Raw genomic sequence first — 25,267 nt, forward strand, 5'->3', positions numbered from 1 at the left:
GGAACAAATAAAAGAACAAACAAAAGAGATGAGGAAGAACAAATTGTAGCCTTAATTTCAATAAATAATAAGTATGAGCGATTCACAGAAAAAAGAAGGAAAAGATAAAGATCAAACTCCCTTACCAATTTCGAACATCAAAATAAATACATAAGTATAAGAAAGAATATTAGGACTTTAAAGAAATGGAAAGAAATACATACATGATTTTTGTTTTTCCTAGAGAAAAAATGAGGAGAATAGGAGAAAAAGACGAGGAGTAGATGATAAAAAAGAAGCAGATGAAAAGGGAGAAATCTAAAAGAATGAAACAGAAGAGAGAAGAGAAGGACGATGGAGAAGAGGGATAAGAAGACGAGAAGAGGAGAAACTGTGAAGAAGAACAGTGAAGAAGATCGGGAGAAGCAAACGAAGAATGAAGGAGAACGATAAAAGAAAGAAATTGAAGAGGAAGAGAAAAAAAATGGATATTCAGATAAAGACAATTTTGGAATAGGAAAAAGATTAAAATAAAAAATATTAACCAAAATTAAAAAGTTGCTATAATTGCATAATTGAAAATATTAGTGCTTATATTGCTAAATTAGATTTTTATTGTGTCACCCAATCTAATTTCCCTTAATTAAAACAGTAGTTTTTCAATAAAAATAAAAAATTAAATTTAAGTGGTGTTGTCCATTGTAGTTTGGGAAAGATTAAATTTAACTTGTTATCTATTATCTTCTAAGAAGTTACTATAGATGTCGATATTGAAGAAACAGGTCAAAGTAATATTTGTCTTAGCTTCATATTGTTTTTTAGATGAAATTTGTTTAGATTGATTTTGATTCCTCGTACTTATATAATTTTGAAAATATTCCATTTAGTACTTCTATAATTCTACGTTAAATGGTTCATTTTAATTAAGTTCTATAGTTTAAATAATGTTTTCAAATATGTCTATAGACTAAAAACCTAAAATTAAGAATGATTAAAATTTTTTGTTCTTTCCTATTTACACTAATGGTGAGTATAATAGATCGAAAAATCAAGCTAATCGACCAAAATCGATCAATTAAATCAAAATGTGATCAGTGTTATAGAGATCTTCGGTTGATGTCGGGTTAGGAAAAATCTTGAAGGGTAAGGATAAAAGGAAAATATTTAAGTTTTTTTAAAAAAAAAAAAAATAATTCATGAAAAACCACTCTTGAATAGAAAAGCAAGAATTTGAATTGAGTCTTTGATGCAAAGATTTTTTTTGTTTAAATTTATTATTATTATTATTATTATTATTTGTTAAAGATAAAAATCTTATTCTGATTTATAATAATTTATGATTTTTTTTTTTTTTGGGGATTTTCTATATTTTAGTTCTATTCATAGAACCAAATGTTTTGTCATACATTCATTAGAAGTACTCAAGCCATCAAACTTAGTTTTTCAAAACCATCTCATCTAATAATAATAATGGAGAATAAAGAAAGTAGTAACCAAAGCAATTCCCGATTGGTCGTTCCTCAATCTCCGACTCTCTCCGTCTTCCGTTTCAGTCTCCTCCTCGATCACCTCAATCTCTACTCTCTCTCCATTCCCCAATGCAGTCTCCTACTCCACCACCTCACACTATCTCCCCATTTGTCGTTGCAGCCACCTCCTCCTCCTCCACAACCCGAACATCTACTATGTGTGTCGTCGCATCCTCCATCTCCTTCACCTCCAGAACATCTAACTCTATTTCCATCCACTACTAGAGTCTCGGCCTCCTCCTCCTTCACCGGCTGAATCTCCACCCTCTCTCCCTCTACCATTACAGTTTCCTCCCTTTGCCACCCGATTGTCTACAACCACTGACAACACAACAAACTCAAAACCAACCAGCAGAAATCCGGAAACCAAAACGACGTAGAACAAAAGCAGACACTAGAAGATTGAGTCACCGTATCCATGGTCGACAAAGCAGGAAGCCGTAATCCACAAACTCGAGTACCTTCAAGCAAAAAAGGAGTATGACCTAGTAAGTTTGATTAGATGAGAAGGTTAATTGAAAGACTAGAAAATAATATGCACGATAGAACTCCAAATTGTTGATAAACCCTTTTTTACAAAAGCAATTTTTGCAATAAAGAAGAATGTGTAGAGCCAATTATATCTCAAGAAGATTATACTAAAATCTTGCTATTGGAAAATTTTCTATAAAATTGCAGCCAACGATCATCACCTTGCTTTGTGAAAGTAACTAACTTCAACCACCCAAGAATAAACGTCATTTGTCTATTTAACTTTTTGAAATATTATTTTAGGGTAATATTATTTTAAATTTCTCAATTTGAAACTTTTCCCAAACCAATATCAACAGATCTCTCTTGGTTCTCGTCCAACCGACTTCGATTTTAATCGGCTTATCATCTCACCCCTAGCTTCTATAGTTCAAAATTTGCAATATACAATTCCTATTGTGAAAAAAATTGTTAACAGCTTAAACCATATTATTGCCGGTTTTGAAGTGGATGATTCAAATGGCCTATCTATCATTACTATACTAAATAGGAGATAAAAAAAATAAATTTAAAAAGAAGCCCTTTAACAATATAGTTTAGATCGGATTTCCGTACGCTTATCCTTCACAAATACCATCCAAAACCTCTCGAGTTGAGCACCTGTTCTTGTACACTTGATGAAGGTATGAAACTCAAAGCCTATTACCCTTCGGCTAAGAAAAAAGGGGATAAATTAAGCACCAAAATAAAGAAGAAGAATAACCCTTTGGTAAATGCCTAATGGAGAGAGAAAATAGAAACTAATTTAAAACTTTTACAGACAAAAATTACAAGAGTGGAAAATTTCAAGATTCAAACTGTTTGCCTTCAAAAGTCTGCCCAAAGTTCCAATCCTTTGGAGCAACATTGTAGGATGAAATTGTTACTCCATCACTGCTAGTGACTTCGAACGAAAGGGCTTGATGGTTCAAATCAGCATTAATGTGCCAGTTTTGCCCCCAGTTACGACCCATCGGAAGCCAACCAGTTCTTGTGCCCTTGATCTTTACAGCACTAACATCTCCAGCCCCAGCAACGTTACTTATCAACACTGAGAGATAAATGCCATACCCAGAAACGGTATATCGAATACCCCCTTCCTTTCGGCATTTGATCCTGCAGAAATCACACCAACAAAGGTTGAGACTCACTGATTTAGGAAGATGGAGCAGAGGCAATATGAGACACCAAACAATGTGTATAGTCCCTCGATTCTAATGTGCTATTTTTCAAGAAAATAAAGGCCCATTTAGTCGTGATTATGTTTTTAGTTTCTAGTTTTTGAAATTTACGGTGGTTTCCTCTCGATTCTTCAATTATCCTTTCACATTATTTGAAGAAGCACTTCAGCTTTTAGCTAAATTCTAAAAATAAAAACAAAAAATTGAAAACTGATTTTTTTAGAAAAATAAAGTTATAGGTTTGTGAAAACTTGGAATAAAGTGGATAATAAAATGTTGAAACTTATGAGTACAAGTACTGGTTATAATTAATTTTCAAAACCAAAAAACAAAATACCAAACGATATTATTAAGCTGTTTGGTGTAACCGGAAGAGACCTAGAAGGTGGAAGGATAGATCTATCCACAAAGGGAATTTACAACAAAACTAATCTAATTGGCACAAAGCAAAGAACTTTGGAAAGGATACACAGAAATCACCAATTTCGCCATAGTCAAGAATCTCAACAGAAGTTTTCCTTTTTTCTTTTCTTTTCTTGTTTCTTTTTATATCAACCTCATCATAAGTTCTCAGGATGTCGGAGAAAATTCTATTATTTATATATCAGCTGTGGCTACAATGGAATTTTGAGTAGAACTTTAGCTTCGTTTTGAACATAAGGCCCTAAAGAGGTTGGTCCAAAACATATAAATAGTGGAAGGCATACCACTTAAACTGGAAATAGAGAGAAAATCTCGACAATCAGTCAGCAACAAAAATGTACAATGCACAAAAAAGTGATTATGATAATCACCGTGTATTGACTTTTTCTAGGAGTTATTATAAAATAACAAAATTGTTGAAAATATTCACAAAATATAGCAAAATTTTGGAAATCGATGCTACACACTAATATAATTTGTAGATATTTTAATTCATTATTTTATTTTTGAAAATGCCCATTATTGTTATTAATATTATTTTCTTCTTTTTTCTTTTTTTCTTTTTTTTGGAAAAGAACCGGAAAACCAGTTCTACGCATATTATGCACTAATTGGGCTAAATGTGCATAAAGATAAATTTTTTTGAACTTGATCGCTAGTATTTGTTGATGATAAATAATTAAATTTGCCTTCAACCACCAGTTTAAGCTTTTGGGTGAATTGTCAGTTTAATAATATTAACTCTCTCTAATGCAAGGGCCTACAGTGAGATTCAAGTATTCAATAGAATCTCTTTCTAAACCAAACATCTGGAAGCTGCATATATTGAGGGTTCCTTACACTCCCATTCCAGCAGTCATGAACCGGTACCTTTTTGTCTTAGAATTACGAGTCTATGGGAAGCACTAGTGTTAGTGAATCACTATCAATCCAAGGTTTTTCTGGATATCTTACGGAACTCTATCTGTACGGACCTTAAAATAGAGAACGGCTGGAACTTGATAGTGTGAATGAAAACATGGTTTCCCGCTTTCGCTAGCTTTCCAAGTAGAAGCACTCCAATAAAGAGGGTCTTTGCCATACTTTCTGATAGTAGTCCAGTACCAAAGAGAATTAATCTACTTGGGGAAACACCAGAGTCATTAACCAAGTTCCTTTTCTTTCAGTTTCCTAAACCATATCACGTCTTCTAAGGGGATGGAATCCATATAGGAATTCACAAGGTGACTGACTACCTTCGCAGTTCAATTCATTTACAGAAAAAAAGAATAGTTAAGAAAGAACTTCACTGAATCCATTGCTTTAAAGTTTAATCTTAGGCCAACCGGACAAAAACATGGAATACCAACATACACAAAAGAGCAAATATAGGCCCAACAAACTGAAGTATTTAAGTTCATTTGCAATCTAAGAGTGTTAATTTTGACGTTTGCCCTCTTTAACTTCAGCAGAGAGTACAGCATCATTTCACAACTACAGCTAAAAAAACCATACTTCTAGATCGAGAATGAACTCAAAGCATTAAAAACAAACACAATGAACAATGGGAATTGCGGAAAGAGCTATTTGAACAGTACCCCTGAAGCTTTTATTCTCTCATGAGGAAACCATACAGGAATATAGGAAAAGTTGGCATCCAAATGCTGCTGTTTGCCCAGCTACTCCAAGCCAACCTTAAATCTTTTCTACCTCTAAGAACAGATTTAATGAAATCCAAGTTAAGCCTATATCACATGCTTTCAGTGGTTCAATTTTAATTACCTCACCTTTTCTCATCCATCAGCCACACTACATTACAAGGTGGTGACAGAAGCTTATTGACTCATCAGGGTTGCAAGATTCATCCACCAGACTCTTTAAATCACCAATTGACCCAAAAACTTAAGTTGATGGGTGAAGAAAAATTTAATATTATATCATTCAACACTCCCCTCACCTGTGAGCTTGAAATATAGAAAACCCAAAAAGTGGAAACCAATTTTAATTGGAAGAAGAAATACATCGTAAGGGTTTGAACACAAGACCTTCACGGACTCCCTACTCTTATACCATTTTAAATTACCCAGCAAATATAACATTATATTATTCAACAAAAACAAGAACTTTACAAGAAAACCATCTAGGTTGTGAGAGGATGGTTTAAAAAGCTTCTGGAATTAAAACATCTGTGATAGGACTCCTTTCCAGAATAAGTTTTCTTCTTTATTTCAGTAAGAATTCACACTCAGAATTGATGAGATATCAATTCAGTTACAATCTCTTGATCTTGCTCTCCAAGATTCAAGTACAGACTTACAATCAAAAACTTTTCATACCTTCTTCCCGCCCCCACTATCTACTTATATACAGCCAGCTATTCACCGACTCTCTCACTGGCACATTTAACACATGCTTGCTAACTAACTTGCTAACTAATTTTGCTAACTAATTCTGTTATTTATTTTTATTTCTTCTTTTGTAAACTAGCTTGATCGAGGGTCTAACATTACTTCCCCTTTCAAATTCACCTTGTCCTCAAGGTGTAGATTAGGATAAAGCTTTTTTATTTCATCATAGTCTTCCCAAGAAGCTTCATAGTCCGGTAGGTTCTGCCAAGCAACTAACACCTCCCATTTCCCAGACTTGTCTAGTCTGTAATCCCGAATTTCTTCCAGCTGAGATTGCCATTCAAACTTCTCTGTCACATGTTGTAATGTAGGCAATACGTTCGTCTGATTACTCACAAATTTTTTTAATTGAGAGACATGGAAAACAGGATGGATAACCACACCCACTTTCCAACCTGTAGGCTACCTCACCAATTCTTTTCAGAATTTTGTAAGGTCCGAAATACCGAGATGATAACTTCTCATTCCTTTTACTTCGCAAGGTGGCTTGTCGATACGGCCGAATCTTAAGCAACACCAATTCATCAATCTGAAACTCAACACGTCGCCTTTTTCGGTCAGCATATAATTTCATTTGTTGTTGGCCAACAACAAATGTTCCCGTAATGCATCTAATGCTACATCTCGTTCTCTCAGCTGTTCATCTACTGATGAGTTTGAAGTACCTCTTTCTCCGTACAACAATAAGGTTGGTGGTTTACGGCCGTACACCACTTGGAATGGAGACATATCAAGTGCTTTCTGATAAGTGGTATTATACCAATACTCGGCCTACGGCAGCCACAAAATCCATTCTCTCGGGTGTTCATTACAAAAACACCTAAGATAAGTTTCCGAGCCTCTGTTTACCACTTCCGTTTGTCCATCGGATTGTGGATGGTATGTTGTGCTTTTCCTAAGTTTAGTACCCGCCATTTTAAACAACTCATTCCAAAAGTGGCTGAGAAATATCTTGTCCTGGTCAGAAACAATGGAGGAAGGAAATCCATGTAGTCGGACTATTTCTTTTACAAAAACATCCGCTACTGACTAAGCTGTGTAAGGGTGTTTTAGGGCCAAAAAATGACTGTACTTGCTGAGCCGATCCACTACAACTAGTATTACACCACATCCTTTTCCTTCAGGTAAACCATCAATGAAGTCCATAGAAATGTCACTCCAAACTTGATGAGGTATTTCTAGTGGCACTAACAACCCGGCTGGTGATAGGGCCAAACTTTTGTTACGTTGGCAAGTTACACATGATTCACAGTGTTTTTTGACGTCATATTTCATCCCTTCCCAATATAACTCACTTGCTAATCTTTTATATGTTCTTAGAAAACCAGAGCGTCCGCCCACCACTGAATTATGAAAAGTATTCAATATTGCTGGAATTAAGGACGAAGTTTTTGAGATTACCAACCGACTTTTATAATGCAAAAGGCCATTCTTCAGCAAAAATTTACTGTCTTGAGCTTCCCCTTCTTCACTTAGAGTAGATATAACTTTCTTTAATTTCTCATCTTTTTCCACCTCTTCTTTTATGACTTGCAAATCCACCAAATACAGGGCTGATATAGTATTTAACTGAATATCCGGTGGTTTTCTTGACAAGGCATCGGCTGCCTTATTTTCTAAGCATGGTTTATAAACCACTTCAAATGAATATCCAAGCAATTTAGATACCCATTTTTGATACTGCGGTTGGATAACTCTCTGCTCCAGCAAGAATTTGAGTGATTTTTGATCTGTTTTTACAATAAATTTTGCCCCTAGCAAATATAGTCTCCATCTTTGTACAGATAATACAACAGCCATCAACTCACGTTCGTACACAGGCCGAGCCCTATCCCTCATGGATAGTGTATGACTATAGAAAGCAATGGGTCTCCTTGATTGAACTAACACTGCCCCCACTCCAAACCCGGACGCATCCGTTTCTATTTCAAAGGAAAGTTCAAAACTGGGTAATGCTAATATCGGTAAGGACATCATTGCAAACTTCAATTTCAAAAAGGCTTTCTCGGTTTCTTCACTCCATTTAAATCCACCCTTCTTAAGAAGTTGAGTTAAAGGAGCAGCTATCGACCCATAATGTTGGACGAATCTCCTATAGTAGCCTGTTAATCCAAGGAATCCCCGGACTTCTCTTATGTTTGTTGGGCATGGCCAGTCAGCAGTTGCTTTAATTTTTTCAGAACCCACTTCTACTCCCTCCCCTGATATGACGTGCCCCAAATATTCAATCTTTTGCTGACCAAAACTACACTTTTTCTTATTAGCGAATAAGGCATGTCTTCTTAATGTAAGAAAGACCTTTTCAATATGCTCCACGTGGTCTTTCTCATTCTTGCTGTAGTTCAAGATATCATCGAAGAAGACCAAAACAAATTTTCTCAAGAATGGTTTGAAGATGTTATTCATCAAGGCTTGAAAAGTAGCAGGAGCGTTGGTTAATCCAAACGGCATAACAAGAAACTCATAATGACCTTCATGAGTGCGAAAAGCCGTTTTTGGGATATCCTTATCAACCATTCTTATCTGATGATAACCTGACTTGAGATCTATCTTTGAGAACACGGTTGCACCATTTAACTCATCAAATAGTTCTTCAACCACAGGTATTGGGAATTTATCCGGGATTGTAGCATTGTTTACTGCATGATAATCGACACAGAAACGCCAACTGCCATCTTTCTTTTTAACCAGCAGAACTAGGCTTGAAAAAGTAATCCCTGAAGTTAGCATTTCTTCCACCAATTTTTCCATTTCTGCTTTCAGTTGAAAACCATATCTATAAGGTCTTACATTTATTGGGTTAGTCCCTTCTTTGAGATGTATTTGATGTTCAATTTCTCTCCTCGGTAGAAGCTTTTCAGGCCAATCAAAAACATCTTCGAATTGTTTCAACATGGTTTGTAGAGACTCCGCTTCAGGAAGGACAATTCCTGTATTACTCTGCTCATTCTCTTCACAAACTTGTATCGCTCTACATTCAATCAAAAAGCCTTCATCTTGATCAACCCAAGTCTTAAACATACTCTTAAGGCTAATTCGGGATTTAGTAAGGCTAGGATCCCCTTTTACACAAATTTGTTTTCCTTCGCTAGAAAACGTGAGTGTAAGATTTTTCCAATCGACTACCGTTACCCCCAGCAAATGAAGCCACTGCATTCCTAGCACAACATCAACCCCTCCAAGCTCCAACGGTAGAAATTCTTCCTTCACTCTCCAATTCATTAATTGAATTTCTACATCTTCACATACACCTTTGCCTTGTATTGTTGTTCCCGATCGCAATATAACACCATAATGGGCAGTCTCTTTAATAGATAATTGTAATGACCTTACCAATTTCTCAGAAATGAAATTGTGAGTAGCCCCACAATCTATGAGAATAATCACTTCTCTCCCTTGAAGCTTACCTCTAACCTTCAGTGTGCCAGGATCATTTAATCCAACGACAGAGTTTAAGGATAACTCTGCAAAAGCTTTATGTTCTTCTTCTACTTGTAATACTGCTAATGTCTTTTCTTCGGCTGCATTCTCTTCAATTATCTCATATTCCTCGCCTTCTTTTATCACAACAAACATCTTCAATTCACGTAGTTCTTTCATTTTACATTTATGATCAGCCGAGTAATTTTCATTACATCTAAAACAAAGCCCCTTTTCCTTTCGAGCTTGAAATTCTGCATCGGGTAATCTTCTTGAGTTGGTGTCTTTACGGACTTCGGCATTATTAGAACTTCTCAGGGTGATGGTTCGCATTGGAAAAGTAATATTTCCTTTATTATCACTGACACCATTTGTCGTTCCTCTGTTGTTCGCTGTGTTCTGTGGGGGATATTTCCCGCCCGCAAAACCATTCAAATTAGCTTCATTTCGAATGAGTTCTCTATTCTCAACAAGCTGCGCAACTTCCATCATTTCAGCCAAACCTTTCGGTCGACAAAATACTACTTCTGCTCTTATCCACGGAAACAAACCATTCATAAAGGCATCCTCAACTACAGAATCTAGAACATCACTTAACGGTGCGACTAGTTTATCAAACAAATTCCGATATTCGTCAACCGTAGTTTCTTGTTTGACCCGTAAAAACTTTCCTAATATTGTTCCATCTCTGCTAGATCTAAACCTTACTAATAATCTCTCCTTCAGGTTTGACCAGTTAAGGAATTTTTCTCTTTCTTCTTGGGATCGATACCAATGTAAAGCAGGACCATCAAAACTTATTGTGGAAACCAGCATTTTCTCATAATCGGAAAGTTTATGGATTTGAAAATACCTTTCAGCGCGGAAAAGCCATGAATCTGGATCCTCTCTAGCAAATACTGGCATTTCGATCTTTTTGAATTTATTCCGATCCAGCGTAAACTCATCGGTCTCTGTTTTTCCTTCGTTTCGGCCGTCCGCATTATTTCGGCCCGATATGGCCAATTTACTGGACGTCGCTTCTTTATCTTTTCCTTTATTCGTCACAGACGTGTGCACATTTGGTTCATCATTTCGCTCGCTAATTGTAGTTCGATCCTTCGCTATGGTTTCCATTATCATCAACAGCATTTGTTCTTGTTTATCCGACTGCGATCACATCGTCTCCATGTTCTTCGCGATGTCGTTTAGACTCAATTCAATGATCGGCATTTTTCCGAGCTCTTTCTTCATCAGGGCGATCTCTTGATCGATTATTTCAAGCCTCTTCGATTTTGGTTTGAACCATTTTGTCAGATCACAGCTCTGATACCAATTTGATAGGACTCCTTTCCAGAATAAGCTTTCTTCTTTATTTTAGTAAGAATTCACACTCAGAATTTATGAGATATCAATTCAGTTACAATCTCTTGATCTTGCTCTCCAAGATTCAGATACAAACTTACAATCAAAAACTTTTCATACCTTCTTCCCGCCCCCACTATCTACTTATATACAGCCAGCTATTCACCGACTCTCTCACTAGCACATTTAACACGTGCTTGCTAACTAACTTGCTAACTAATTTTGCTAACTAATTCTGTTATTTATTTTTATTTCTTCTTTTGTAAACTAGCTTGATTGGAGGTATAACAATCTGACCCATACGAAGCTTCCTAGTATTGTCTTTCACCTTATCTTCATTTTTGTGAGGTCCTTGTTTTTTAGTCCTTATTTATTTAATTGACATGAATTTGATATTGTAGCATAAACGTCACAATTCTCTCCAAAGTCCAGCAAAAATTACAGTTTCCCAACAAAACAACTGACAGTAACATCATTCAAAACATTGTTGCTAAGAAAGGTGATCATCTCATTATAAGGATCTCGGCCTCTAAACCCCACAAGACAATCAATTTTAACATGAATATCATGCATCTTAAGGTTTCTCTACCAAACTAAGTTCTAATATCATTGGAGTTCTTGCCAGTGATTACTCATCCCTTGTTATAATACCAAAACCCAACTTGGTGTTTCAAACTAGTTGAAGGTTATTACCACCACTACCAAAAATGTGAGCAGTGTCCCACATTTGCTAGAAGATAGGAAGATCATGTGTATGGAAGTAAGAACAGCTGTCTTCAATAAGCTCTTTTGGGTGAAAATAAAAGCAAAGTCATGCGGCCTTGAAGATTGTGTAAGGCTCTGAGCTATAGCTATTAAAACCTCCAACTAATTAGAAAGTTGGGGTCTAACACACTTGTACTTTTTCTTTTTTGTCGGAATGCCTCGAACATGTTGTCGGGTACTTTGAACGACCAAGTACAGGGCTTCTGCTGACCAATAAGCAAGCTAGGGTCCAGGGCCAGCGCACCTGGTGGGTGTTCGGGGCAATCTCCAAAACTTAAGTTATTTACATATTTGCTATCTTTATGTCATTTACGTTTATGACCCTAGGATTTAGAGAAGTGCACTATATAACCTCTCTAAACCCTAAAGATGCCTACATTATGAAAGTCAGGACAATTCTCTCCAATAAAATTGTTATTCCTAACACACTACTAGTGAACCACATGGATTTGTACATTGATTCTCTACTTTTACAGTTCTTTTTTTCTTCTTTTATGTTCTTTATTTGTTGATTTCATAGCAATTTTGATATGGAACTATCACATTGTAGTATTCATTTCTCCTTGAATCAGATGCATGTAGATTAAGGAAGGTTTGAGATTCTGACCTTAACTGGTTAATTGGGCTCTACATAGGGAAGTTAACTATGTCTTAAGATGTACATCAATTCTGATGAAGCTTACTATTTTGGTTAAATACGCTAAATAACTTTTGCGCTGTCAAGTGCACAATGTGGCTTTCTAGCAAATGGATGATTGAAAGTCTAGCAAAGTCCACCTAATCTAGCACACGGATGAGTGATAATATATACATATGGTGACAGAGTCAGATAAATCAGACGGTTCAATCATACGTAAAATCATGTACCAAACAAACTTCACGATGATTACGGCTCAGTAGAATTATAAGTTCAAATTTAAAAATAAAACATGAAAGGTCAAGACATGTAAAGGCAATTTCAATTGTTAACAAGCGAGTAAAATTTGAGTACAGAGTAAAGCACACAGATCTCTTTACACATTTCAATCCTCAATTAAACCAATTAGATTATCCAAAAGAAAAAAAAGCAGCCGCAAGAAAGAAGGAGCCGAGTATATACCTCCGATACTGAACAGGCATGTTTCCCGCCTTCCAGATAGCGATCTTCTCAAACGCCTCAATAGGGAGAACAAAATGCTTATTAGGAGGGTTACAATGGCCTCCACCCTCAGCCGTGAAGCCATAATTAGGCGCACAGAAATTAGTAACAGTGACAATGATAGAGGTTCCAGGAATACACCACCGGAGGTCCTCCACACACCGAAGCTGAAAGCAGGCACCGCAGATCTGTCCGCGTTCAAACAACGACTCGCTGAGACCAACAGTGGCCATGCCATAGCCTGCCTTCACTAAATCGCCATAACCACAGGCTCCGCCGACCGCATCGCGAGGGTCGGAGGCGGCGTAGTAGGTGGCACGAGCAGATCTCCAGTCTGAGAGAGAAGGGGTGGAATCCGGGGAGGGCGAGGAGGATGTAGAAGAGAAATGGGAGGAGACTGGAGATGTGAGAAATGCTGCGACAGTAAAGAGGAAGTGAAGTGGAAGAGATGGCGACATCACTCCGGAGAGAGTGTGATGGGCAAAATGAGGAAGAAAATATAATTGTAATTTTCTATTTTTGAAATTGGTGTTAATTTATATTATTGTTAGAAAAAGGATTACGAAGTTGTTAAAAGAAAAACAAAATTAATTGAAGTGAATAGTTTTGCTGGTTCCGCATGGAATAATAGTTTTTTTATCTCCTCATGTCGGTTATGGAATCGAGGGGGAAAAAGAAAAAGATTACCTTTGTTTTTCTCCTTTTGTCAACTTTCTTTTTCTTTTTTTTCTTTTTCTTTTTTTTTCACACTACTTTTGGTGTGAACCGGGTGGTATTTTAAGCATCTAACATTTTAGTTAAATGTCAAATAACTCAATTCTACTCACTTCAACGATGTTATATTATTAAAGTTTGCATATTATCGAAGAACTTTATCTTCTCTTCTTTCTTATACCACTAATCATTCCAATGACTCTCACCATCCTAACAAGAATCATTATGGGCGACATGCTCTAACAAGCACCTTTGGTATCCTACCTAGCAAACAAACTCCAATTAACAACCACATCTGGTAATCATCTCCAGAGACAACTTCTTTGTTCAATTCTGTGTAATTACCACCTCTGACAGCAAACTTCGTCAATCACCTCTAGTGAACAACACTAACCACTCAACTTCATCAACCTTAACGACTCACCAACCAACTCAATAAACATGTGTAAAATTAAAAAATAAAAAAAATAATTTTGTTGGTGTAAATTTAATTAAATATTGTAATTTAGCCCATAGTATTTAATAGTCATCTTATTGTAAATAAACAAAATCAACTTCTATCTTTACATCTATATAATAGATTAACTCTAAAATTATTCCTGCCGAATTATTAAGAATAAAATTGCGTACTAGATTTCATTGAAGAATTGATAATGGCTATAAGATGGTAAAATGATTATTGTCTTCCTCAACTAAAACTCTGATTACCTTTGGTGAGATCTTTCTCTTGATGGGATTCAAGAAATATTGGGTGCTTATTATTGTTTTGGTGTGTTGTGGACCATAGCCTAAGTTCTCTTTATATACTAGTTCAACTAGAATTTCTATTAAACCCTAATCAATCTAGGAATAGGCTTCTACTCATTTAGATCATACTTAATTAGGAACATAAGGCCTTAATTAAATAGATGTCCAATCTAATAAAATAACTTAATGTAATAAATTATTGATCTACACATACCTTAATTATACGTATTATTACTTAAATGTGTTTAACAATCTTTCACTTGGACTATGTCCATGTACTTGATATAATTAAATCACATGAACATTAAGCACTCATAAATAAGTTATTTCAATATAATATAATTCCACTTTAGTTCAATCTGGTCCATCTTCTGTATCAGCACAAAACCAATGCGGCTTTTGTTACACCCTTGTAACTAAACCTTCCTTGATCAATTCAATACATTCAATTACATAGGTCGAGTATGAATAGATAGCATGGAAACTACATGCAAAGTTATCTACATCATTCTTAAAAAAACTTTATGCTAAGCCACATTTGCAAAGCTGCATACATGCATGATAAACAAGTTCATATAATAAAACGTAAACTATTACTTTATTCCATGTAGAAAAATTCGCACGAAAGCAGATAACACAACTCTAGAGAAGGGAATAATAAACAACTCAAGTGCAACCCATTTATTTACAAACTTTAAGATGGTTCTTACAAAGCCTCTAACAAGACCAAACTTTCAATATAAATTAGTTCTCTATACCCACAATACAATTAACTATGTTCTAATAAATGTTGTCCCTGGTAATAATTCAATAGTGAACTCGATCTCTCTATCACGTGGCAAAGCTGACAGATCATCTGGAAATACATCAAGAAACTCTTTCACCACAGGAACATCTTCTAGCTTCAGCTTTTCTCTCTGCACTACTACCATGTGTGCAAGAAATGTTGTACAACCTATCCTCAGCAATTTCTCAACTTTCAAAACTAAGACTAAACTCCTAGGAACGACTTTCCTCAGACCTCTAAAAACCACTTCAGCAAAGCTTGGTTTTCTGAAAACCATTTCCTTCCTATGGCAATCCATAGATGCATAGTGAGCAAATAAGAAATTCATTCCTAAAATTACATCTAACTTCTGTAATTCTAGTGGTATCAAGTCCATTAGCATACTGATACCTTCTACTAAAACTTCACAACTACGTGACACCTCATTAACAAGTAAAACATCACCAACTGAAGTGTATATAGCTAACCCCTCAAATAAAGGCTCTAGCATCCTATTCAGCTTAGTCAGAAATATACTAGAAACAAATGAATGCATAGCACCTGGATCAAATAAAACAATTGCAGGTACACTACAAATAAGAATCGTACCAGTAATAGTGTCTGGTGCATCATTCTCTTCTTGTTGAGTCATAGCATAGACCTTTCCCTGTTGCCTAGGTCTTCCTTTTGCCTTGCACCACTGGTGCCCTCTGTTCGAACCACTAAAACTCTCGATTGCTCAACTGTCTAGGACCCAACTCCCTGATCTTTCTAACTGTCATGTTCAACAGTGGACAATCTTTCTTGAAATGTCTTGGCTATCCACACTGGTAACACACACCGATAGCCACTAAACACTGACCCTGATGGTTCTTGCCACAACTCGTGCATGGGGCTTGCCTAACTGTACTAGCAACGGACTCCTGACCTATTTGCAGTCTTACTGTTGATCTAGTGGATTGACTAGGTATTCTCTAGCTCTGTCTCTGAAAGACACTACCATAACTCATGTTCCTTGATGCTTGAACTCCAAACTGACTCTTAAAGTCTTGACGACCTGAAATATTTACCCTAGGTGTGAACCTCCGCTGCTCACGGCCTCTAAACCCGCTAGCTGTGGAAGCCCCATGACTAAGCTCCACTGCTGATTTCTCTTCTGTTATACTCTACTCCACACGAAGAGCAATCTCCAATAATTGAGAAAAATTCGTCCACTTAGCAATGGTTGTAACTAGGATACGTATTTCAAAATGCAACCCTCTTTCAAACCTTCGGCACTTATCACTTTCAGATGCCACAATAACATCAGCATACCATGAAAGCTTGGTATACTTTCTCTCGTACTCAGCCACTAAAAGTGATCCTTGTTTCAACCCCAGAAACTCATCCCTCTTGGCCTCGCAGTATGTGTTGGAATAATACTTATCTTCGAATATGCCTCTAAACATCTGCCAGTCTAAAGTACGTGCATCACTGTGCCTAGCTAATATGGATTTCCACCATCCTTTAGCCTCCTTTTGCAACAAAAATGTGGCCAATCTAACTTTTTGTTCCTCAGGACAATTCATCACGTAAAAATATTTTTCAAGCATATTCAACCAATCCTTTGCATCAGCTAGATCTGTGGAACTCTCAAACACTGTAGCCCCTAACTTCTTCAGTCGTTCAATTTCGTATGCCTTTTCTGGATCACTAGGCTTTGCTCTCTCTGGCCTTCCTATCTCATGTGTAGTTCTCGCAAACCGATCATTTCCTGCCCCAACCTGAACTCTTGGGGTACTAGATTCCCCTACAGACTGACCCTAGATAGGACCTTGCACTCATCATGATTCTGCCTGCGTCATCTGCTAGTACATGGTGGCATGACTTCTATAATATATCAACGCATTAGACATACTATAGATACTTAACTCAAATGCATGATACTAAATGTCTACTCACATGTTAATCATAAATTGACTTACTTCTACCATTACTTAGACCATACTCCACTAGTTCCCTCTAAGCTAACTTGACTTCCAACTATTTACTTTTCAGTTTCTTTTTAGAGCTAACTTTTCTATCCTAATTCCCATGGAGCACACTACTCTGATACCAAGTTGTGACACCTCATCCTGGACTACCTCCTAGTTTAGACAGAAAGATGGCATGAAGCCGACCAATAACACTTTTCTCTACCGATATTCATAGACTCTACTAAATCCATTAATGTGATAAACTTGCTAATCTAGTATAAAAACTATTATACATGCAACACAACACAGCGAAACCTAGACTAATCATAACATACATGAAGTGTAGCCCGAAAATAACTGATTGTGCAAGTAAACATGAAGTCACCTTAACCAAAACATAACCCACAAAGGTTTAAACAACCGCATCTCTTAAACTTACCCAAACTGTAGAGTATCTATATCATACAAAGATATATACATCATAACACAGACTCTATGCACAACTCTAACCACGAACTGGGAATCGATATCGCAGCTTCAGCAGACTAAGGCGACTTTAGGCACTGGAAACTCGACCTCTACCTGGAAACTGGGTAAAACATTTTGGAATGGTAAGTTATAAATCCTAGTGAGTGACAATACTTTAAAACTGTAATTCATAACTCATGATAATCATTGAAAATTTATAAATCTAACAAGCAATGCGTTAACTGTAAATATTTTCAGAAAACAGCTACTTTAAACATTTAATACATATATCTAGAAAATCTAGCAAGACATTTCCTATTTATAAACTATTTAACTAACATTACTTCATTACGTTGTGTAGGACACACCCAGTACAATTGACGTTTACTAGCTAGTTCTACGATGTAGTAGGGTCCACGCAGCACTCCTATCGTCTTTATCGTAGTGGGGCTTGCCTTTGTGCACACGGTATCCTCCATCCTCAGGCTCAAGATCTCAGTCATGTAGTCAATGGAAATATCATAAAGCAGATCAAAACATTAAAACATGTATGCTTATCTTAATCTTGCATAAACTCAAACTTACTCAGCTTGTTTGTGGAAAAACCAAAAATCTTAAAATAATTCTTACTTAAACTATGCTTTACTTAAACAAATGTCATTTCAACTACTTTTCAAAACTCATTAATTACGTGCTAACATATGAATTTCATTACGAAATCTAAGCTCAAAACTCATACTCGAAAGGTAAACATAGAAATCAAATATCATTTATAAACTTGTAGTCAAACACTTAAACATTTTGTTATAAGAAACAGTTTTTTTTTAAAAAAAAAATAATCATTTTCAAAACTTGTTTTTGTCACTCACAGTCTTAGACTAGTTTTTCGGTGTGTAGACTCGACCTATTTCCTCTTGACTTATCAAACAACCAAAACCGAGTATTAGAAACCTAAATATTATGAACTTCAAATGTTATGCTTGATATGGATCAATAAATATGATACTTAAGAAGTCTAACTTTAAGAAATAAAACCATATTCCACATATTTCTCAAAATTGTCTAGATTCGCAGCATGACATTCAAATAATCATAACTGTTCCGATACGGATCGAAAATGAAATTTCTTTTGGAGATTAGATATTTTTATTTTGATTCTAACTTGTCATAACTCTTTTCATTTTGATTCTAAAAAAATTAGATATTTAGTTAATTTCGGTAGATTGCAAATAATTGAAGATTAGAATTTAGAATTTGGAAAGATATTTTTGGAGATTGGAATTTGGAATTTGAAAAAATATTTTTGGAAATTGGAATTTGGAGATTTGGAGATTTGAATATATATATATATATATATATATATATATATATATTAAATAATAAAAAAAAGAAAAAGGTGTGGGGTCCATGCAGCCAGCACATTGAAGTCGTGGACTCCGTCCATGACTTCTTTTTGTCAATATTTTTCCTTTATTTTTTAAAAACATTATTAAAAAAAAATTCATCATTCTCCTTCAAGCCTCACGAATGCTTAAATCAACCTATAACATGAGTCCAATTAAAAATTATATTTAACATCTAAACAAAAAAAATAATTGTAACACCTTGAAAATTAAGATAATCTTTTTACCTAATTATCTTAGTTTTGGTTTAATTAGGTTTAATTTATTGGATGTTAATTTTTATAGAGAAAGAAAAGGAAGATAAGGAAAACAATTATATTTTGAAAATTATAATTGTTGGTAATAAGATAATTATTATGGGAAAGAGAAAATTTGATTGGATGAGAAATTTAAATGAAGAGAGAGAAGATTTTATTTTATTTGGAAAAGAATTAAAAGGAAAATAATAAAAGAAGATTTTATTATTAAATATGTTTAAACCATCTCGTTCTCTATACACTTCATCTTCAACCTTTCTTCTTCCTTGGTTCAACCCTAGTCGCCGCCTTTGTCAAAAAACATATTCTCCGTTCATCTCACTGTCAGTCGAAAGCTTCATCGTCAATCATCATAATCCAACCGTACGTCGATCTCTAAGTTGCAAGCCATTGCGAAGCACCGTCGAGCAAGTCACCTCCTCTTTCGTCTTCTATCGAGCCAAATTATCCAATGTCATCTCCACGTCGTGCCTCCCGAGCAGATCCATCCATCAAAGAGTTCGACTTAGCCTTTCATTTGTCGCAGTTCTCCCCATCGTGCGCAAAGCATCCATTTGATGTACCAAGCCGTCTGCTTATGTTCGAGCCAACCTTACCCAAGCAGTTTTCTGCTTCCAATTCACGAGCCAAGCCGCTGTCCTTTAGCCATCCAATCCCTTTCCTTTAGCCATTAGCTAATTTTCTGCCTCTTCCACAACTATTTAAGCCATTTTGGGTGAATTATTGGTAAGTTTTGATTGGGTTTTAGGTATGTTCATCAAATATTAATTTTTGTCTAACTAGATTGATTTTTGGGATTTAGTTGAATTAAATTGGGTTGTTTTTTTTTTCTCAAAGGTTCAACTGGCTAATTTGAGGATTTAATCTGTACATTTTCCCCTCAAGGTTAAATTGGTTTCAACCTCAACTTGGATAATTTTATTTAAAAGTATTTTTGAGTCTTTAGCCAAGTGTTACTTTTATTAATTAAGTTGTTGAATTTTTCCCTAGGATTGGGCCATTGGAAAATCTTTAATTGTCAACTAACAATTAATTCTTTTAGCTAATCTTGAGATAAGAGATTTTACTACTAGACCTTCGAATTGAAATTTTTAAAGTTGCATGTATTTATGGTTATGCATTGATGATAGCTAAGATGCATGACACGACGCTATAGATAATGGTTGATATTATGTTGATGATAATAACTGCTATGTTTATGATACACGATATATTAATCACATGCTTAAGGATGTTATGATTAATATTTATATCATGTTTATGAGGTTTTTGATGATGTTACATGCTTTTGGATTGTGGTGTGTCTATTAACTTTGTTTGTTAAGCTTCTTACCCCATATGTATTGTGATCCTATTTATGGGACAACTCACACGACTAGAGATGTTCCTATGGAACCACTCTCACGATTTAGGGGTATACCTACCGATCACATGTCTGTGGATAGTTATACTTTGTATATGGGATCACTCGCACGACTAGGGGTGTTTCGATGGGACCACTCACACGATCAGGGGTGTACTTACGTATTATAGAAATGTTTATGGAGTATGTATCTGCGATCACTTGCAAGACTAAAGATGTTTCCACGAGATCACTTGCATAATCTAGGGGTGTGATACGATTTCATTCACCTAGGTGTGCTCCATTGGACACACGATGGTGTGATTATGTTCTTAGTGTACAGTTAACAGATCACATAGCGAGACTAGTTGTGGGTCCCTTAGTGGGTATATTTATATACTCACTCTTTTCTATGTTTAATATTTCATGCAACTGTAGAAAGGATCCGTGTTAGGCTATAAGGGGACACATTTCAACTTCCGCATATGTTTTTCAGTATTTTAAATTTTAGAAATTTTACTAAAGATTTTGTCTTATTTGTTTAATTTTATTTTCTTTAAAATTATTAGGACTTGCGAATCATGTTTTTACAGTGTTTTATTGAATTTGAAAATTTTATGTTTTGTGAAGAGTTATTTGATATTAATATTATAAAGATTTTAGTTATTCTCTTTTCAAAAAAGTGACTTTTAATGTTTGTCTTTTGAGTATTGATCTTAGCCTAGTTTAAAAAGTTTGGGTCGTTACAATAAACTTGTCCATTTTTCTTTGAACACTTATCCGAGTGCAACTAATTTCAAGTTTTCTTTTAAACTCTAATCAAAATAAGTCGTAAACAACTTCAAATCCACTAAACAATGATAATAGACCTTTTGATTTGTAAATCCAACCTTATTATTTAAGATTAACCTCAATTGATGATCCAAAATAGTTCAAGAATCCACATAATTCACTCAAAATAACTTACCCAACCACAAGACTACAAGAGTTCGACAAAACCCACGAAAATCGGATAAATAGAGATCACTAGAAGCAAGAGAGAGTAACGACGATGCTTTAGAAAAAGAGAGAGAGAGATAGATGAGAGTGAGAGTGAGAGAGATCGAAGAGGCCAAAAGGAAAGAAGGATGTGAAGATGAAGGATGGTAAATAAACAATAATATATTTATAGTTGTTGTTGTTATATATACGTGTGTGTATATATATATGTGTGTGTGTATATATATGTTGTTATATATATACAAAGTATATATGTATGATGTTTATCTGTATGTATATATAAATGTGTGCATATTTTTCTTTTATATAGGGGCAAGTCCATTTCTTCTATGGGGGCATCGACAAGCTACTCCTACTTTTTTTTCTTTTTAAATATGTATATACTATATATAATATATACACCCATATTTTCAATCTTTTCAAAAGTCAACTTAAATTTCTTATATTTCTTTCTACAAAATTAAATTAATAAATTTGCTCAATTCTTTCAAAATTCATAATACAATTTAAGTAATAAAAAATAATTTAGTTGAGTTACTTGAAATTTGAGGTATTACTTTATCCATGCCAAATTATTAAGAATAAGTCACATATAGAATACCATTGAATGATTGATGATACCTATGAGATGACTATTGTCTTCCTCAACCAAAATTCATTAAATAGATCACATAGTAGACCCAATCTAATTAAATAATACAATATGGTAAATTATTAACCCACACACATAACCAATACTTGAATTATGTGAATTATTATTTAAATGTCTTTCAATCTCTTACTTAGACTATGTCTGTGTACATAGTATAATTAAATCACATAAATCTTAAACGTAGGTGAACAAGTTATTTCAATAATGGAATTTTTCTTTAGTTCAATATAGTCCATCTCATGGAGTAACACGGAATCAAGGTACTTTTGTCACTATTTCTGGAACTCAACTTTCCTTGATAACTAGTTCATTCATATACGGTCAATGACATAGATAAAGTACAGATATGGATAAGATGAAAACTACATGCAAAGTGATCAAGTTACTCCCACCTATGTAGATCAAAAGACTGTCGTCATAAACTGGAGTTCACAACTCATTCGAAATTAAGATCAAGTCTCCTATGGTCATTATAGTAAAATATTGGTTCTTTCAAGTAACAAAGTTATAAAGAGAAAGCAATTATTAAACGATTTGGTCTATGCATGGACTCTTTTATGCACGATAGCCCCACTCACATGTCTTCACATGAACAATATGACTTGTATTGTTTCTAACATTTACATCTCATGTAACAATTATAAAGTGGGTTGTATTTGCACTGTTATCAGGATAAAACACCTAACCTCTATCCATCAGTGCAAACATTTTAGATTATAACTTAAAAATAAATCACTTGTATATCAATCACATATTGTTCAAGTAACATCATGTAACCTTATATCTTAATTTATTGGATTGAATTAATGTTATCTAAATGTGAAATAAAATACATCTGATTTTATTAAATAAATATTTTTGTTAATAAAACTAAAAACCGTAAGATTAAGGATGCCAATTCTAACAGTTTTAATATTAGGCTTTACAACTTTTCTAATCACTAATATTACATCATATAAGGCATATATTTGCAAAATGACAAAAATGGATAATTAACAAAGTATGTGAAATATTTATCTTAATAGAAATGACACAAAATTATAATATAGTGTTATAACAACCTTAAATCTGTAATTGTTCTAAATTTATTGAAATAAACATTGTATATATTAGAAATAACATCGTATATATTTGAAATAAACTTGGTTGTATTTGAGAATAAAGATTTGATATTATAATTATGTATTAAATACAATCCACCAAATTTGGAGATTTTGAACTTCAAGTCTGTTAGTAACTCAAAAAATTACAAATTAGTTTTGAGTTGGTCTAGTCAATTCCTAAGTTATAAGAAATAGTTGAGGTTATTAGTGGTAGTCAAGTCTAATTTCCTATTTTATGGAATTAGTGGGATTAGTTGCTAGCATTGTGTAATCTATTTTTAGACTTAAGATGTGTATTTATTTTGAGCATTTTTTAATGAATGATATACTTCTCATTTTCTCATTTCTCTATATAGCTTAAATATTCAACATTGGTATCAAAGCCTGATTCTTAAGAAACTGAGTGGTACACTTGTGAGAGTTATTAGAGATGGAGTTAGAATCAAGTAGTTTTAGTTCATTGGCTCAAACAGTTTTACTTCATTGGCTCCATATGTGTTTGATGGTAAAAACTACCAAGCTTGGGCTATTAAAATGCAAGCCTACATGGAGGGTTGTAATTATTGGGAAGCAATTGAGTAAGACTATGAGATTGCTCCACTTCCTGATAATCCAACATTAAATTAGATCAAGACTCACAAGGAAAGGATCACCAGAAAGGCAAGAGCTTGCATATATGTAGCCATGTCTCCTACTATATTCAATAGACTTATGACCTTAGAGTTAGTAAAGGAGATTTGGGAGTTTCTCAAAAGTGATTATGAAGGTGATGAAAGGATTAAAGGCATGAAGGTGTTGAATTTGGTGCGAAAATTTGAGTGAATGCAAATGAAGGATTCTGAGTCCATCACGGAATACTCAGATAAGTTGATTGAGATTCCTAATAAGGCAAGAGCATTAGGAATCGATTTATCTGACAGTAGATTGATTCAGAAGATCCTGGTTTCAGTACCTGAGCGATATAAAGCAACTATTGCTTTCCTATAAAATACTAAAGATCTCTCAAAACGCAAAGTGATAGAAGTAGTTAATGCTTTGCAAGCACAAGAGCAAATGAGGTTGATGAGGCAAGAAGGAAGCATTGAGGGAGTATTGAAAGCTAGAATGCAGCAGGAAGAAGGTGGAAAAGAGAAGAAGTGGAAAGAGAATAAGGGAAGGGGCAAAAGGAGCATGGAGTCTCTTGCGAAGGATGTTGATAGTGCATGCAAGGAGTGTGGGAAGCAGAATCATCCATATTTTAGATATTGGAGAAGGCCAGATGTGAAGTGTTGAAGGTGTCCTTTATTGGGACACATTGAACGATTCTACAAGGAAGTAAAAACTCAACAACAAGGAAGATCCCATACTGCAGGACAACAAGAAGAAGATAAACTCTTTGTAGCTACTTATTTCTCATCAACTACTTAATGTGATATGATTGGTTAGTTGATATCCGGTGTACCTATCACATGACAAGTGACAAAGAGTTGTTTGAGGACCTTGACACGTCATTTAAGTCAAAGGTGAAAATAGGAAACGATGCTTATTTAGAAGTAAAGGATAAGGGCATAGTGTCGATAGAGAGTTATGTTAGAACCAAGTTGATTACTGAAGTGTTGTTTGTCCCCGAGATTGATCAAAACTTGTTAAGTGTTAGTCAACTAGTAGAAGGGATTCAAAGTGTTGTTTGAAGAAGGAAAGTGCCTAATTTCTAATTCCAATGGGAATGAGCTCTTCAAAATAAAGATGCAACACAAGAACTTCTCGTTGGATCCACTTGAAGAAGAGCAAGTAACTTTCAAGTGTTAAGGGAATGACTCTAAGTTATGGCACAAGAGGTTGGGGCATTTTCATAAAAAAGGGTTGCAGTATTTGCAGAAAAATGAGATAGTAATAGGAATACCAGTTCTGAAGGAGTTGAAAACAAACTATAGAGCTTGTTTACAAGGCTACCATTCAAGAAGTCACAATGGAAAGCAACTAAGAAGATGCAGCTCATCCACTATGACTTGTGTGGACCTTAACCAACTCCCTCACTAAATGATAGCAAGTATCTTATTATCTTTATTGATGATTATACCAGAATGTGTTAGATATATTTCATGAAGCATAAGTCTGAAGTAGCTGAAGTGTTTTTGAAGTTTAAAAGTTAGATTGAGAGTCAAAGCGACTGTAAGGTTCAGGTGGTGAAAACTGATAATGAGAC

The 25,267-nt window shown here is 34.9% G+C and overlaps 1 protein-coding gene across 1 annotated transcript; it reads right to left on the minus strand.

Annotated features, from left to right (window-relative positions):
- Positions 1-2,551: 2,551 nt before the first annotated feature.
- LOC103501369 (expansin-A13) lies at positions 2,552-13,188 on the minus strand. Its single transcript, XM_008464941.3, has 2 exons — positions 12,638-13,188; positions 2,552-3,134 (listed from the first exon to the last, which is right to left on the minus strand). The coding sequence occupies exons 1-2, from the start codon at positions 13,132-13,134 to the stop codon at positions 2,825-2,827; spliced, it is 807 nt and encodes a 268-aa protein (XP_008463163.1). The 5' UTR covers positions 13,135-13,188; the 3' UTR covers positions 2,552-2,824.
- Positions 13,189-25,267: the final 12,079 nt, after the last annotated feature.

The sequence above is a fragment of the Cucumis melo genome, chromosome 9, assembly GCF_025177605.1.
Source record: "Cucumis melo cultivar AY chromosome 9, USDA_Cmelo_AY_1.0, whole genome shotgun sequence".
Taxonomy (NCBI): Eukaryota; Viridiplantae; Streptophyta; class Magnoliopsida; order Cucurbitales; family Cucurbitaceae; genus Cucumis; species Cucumis melo.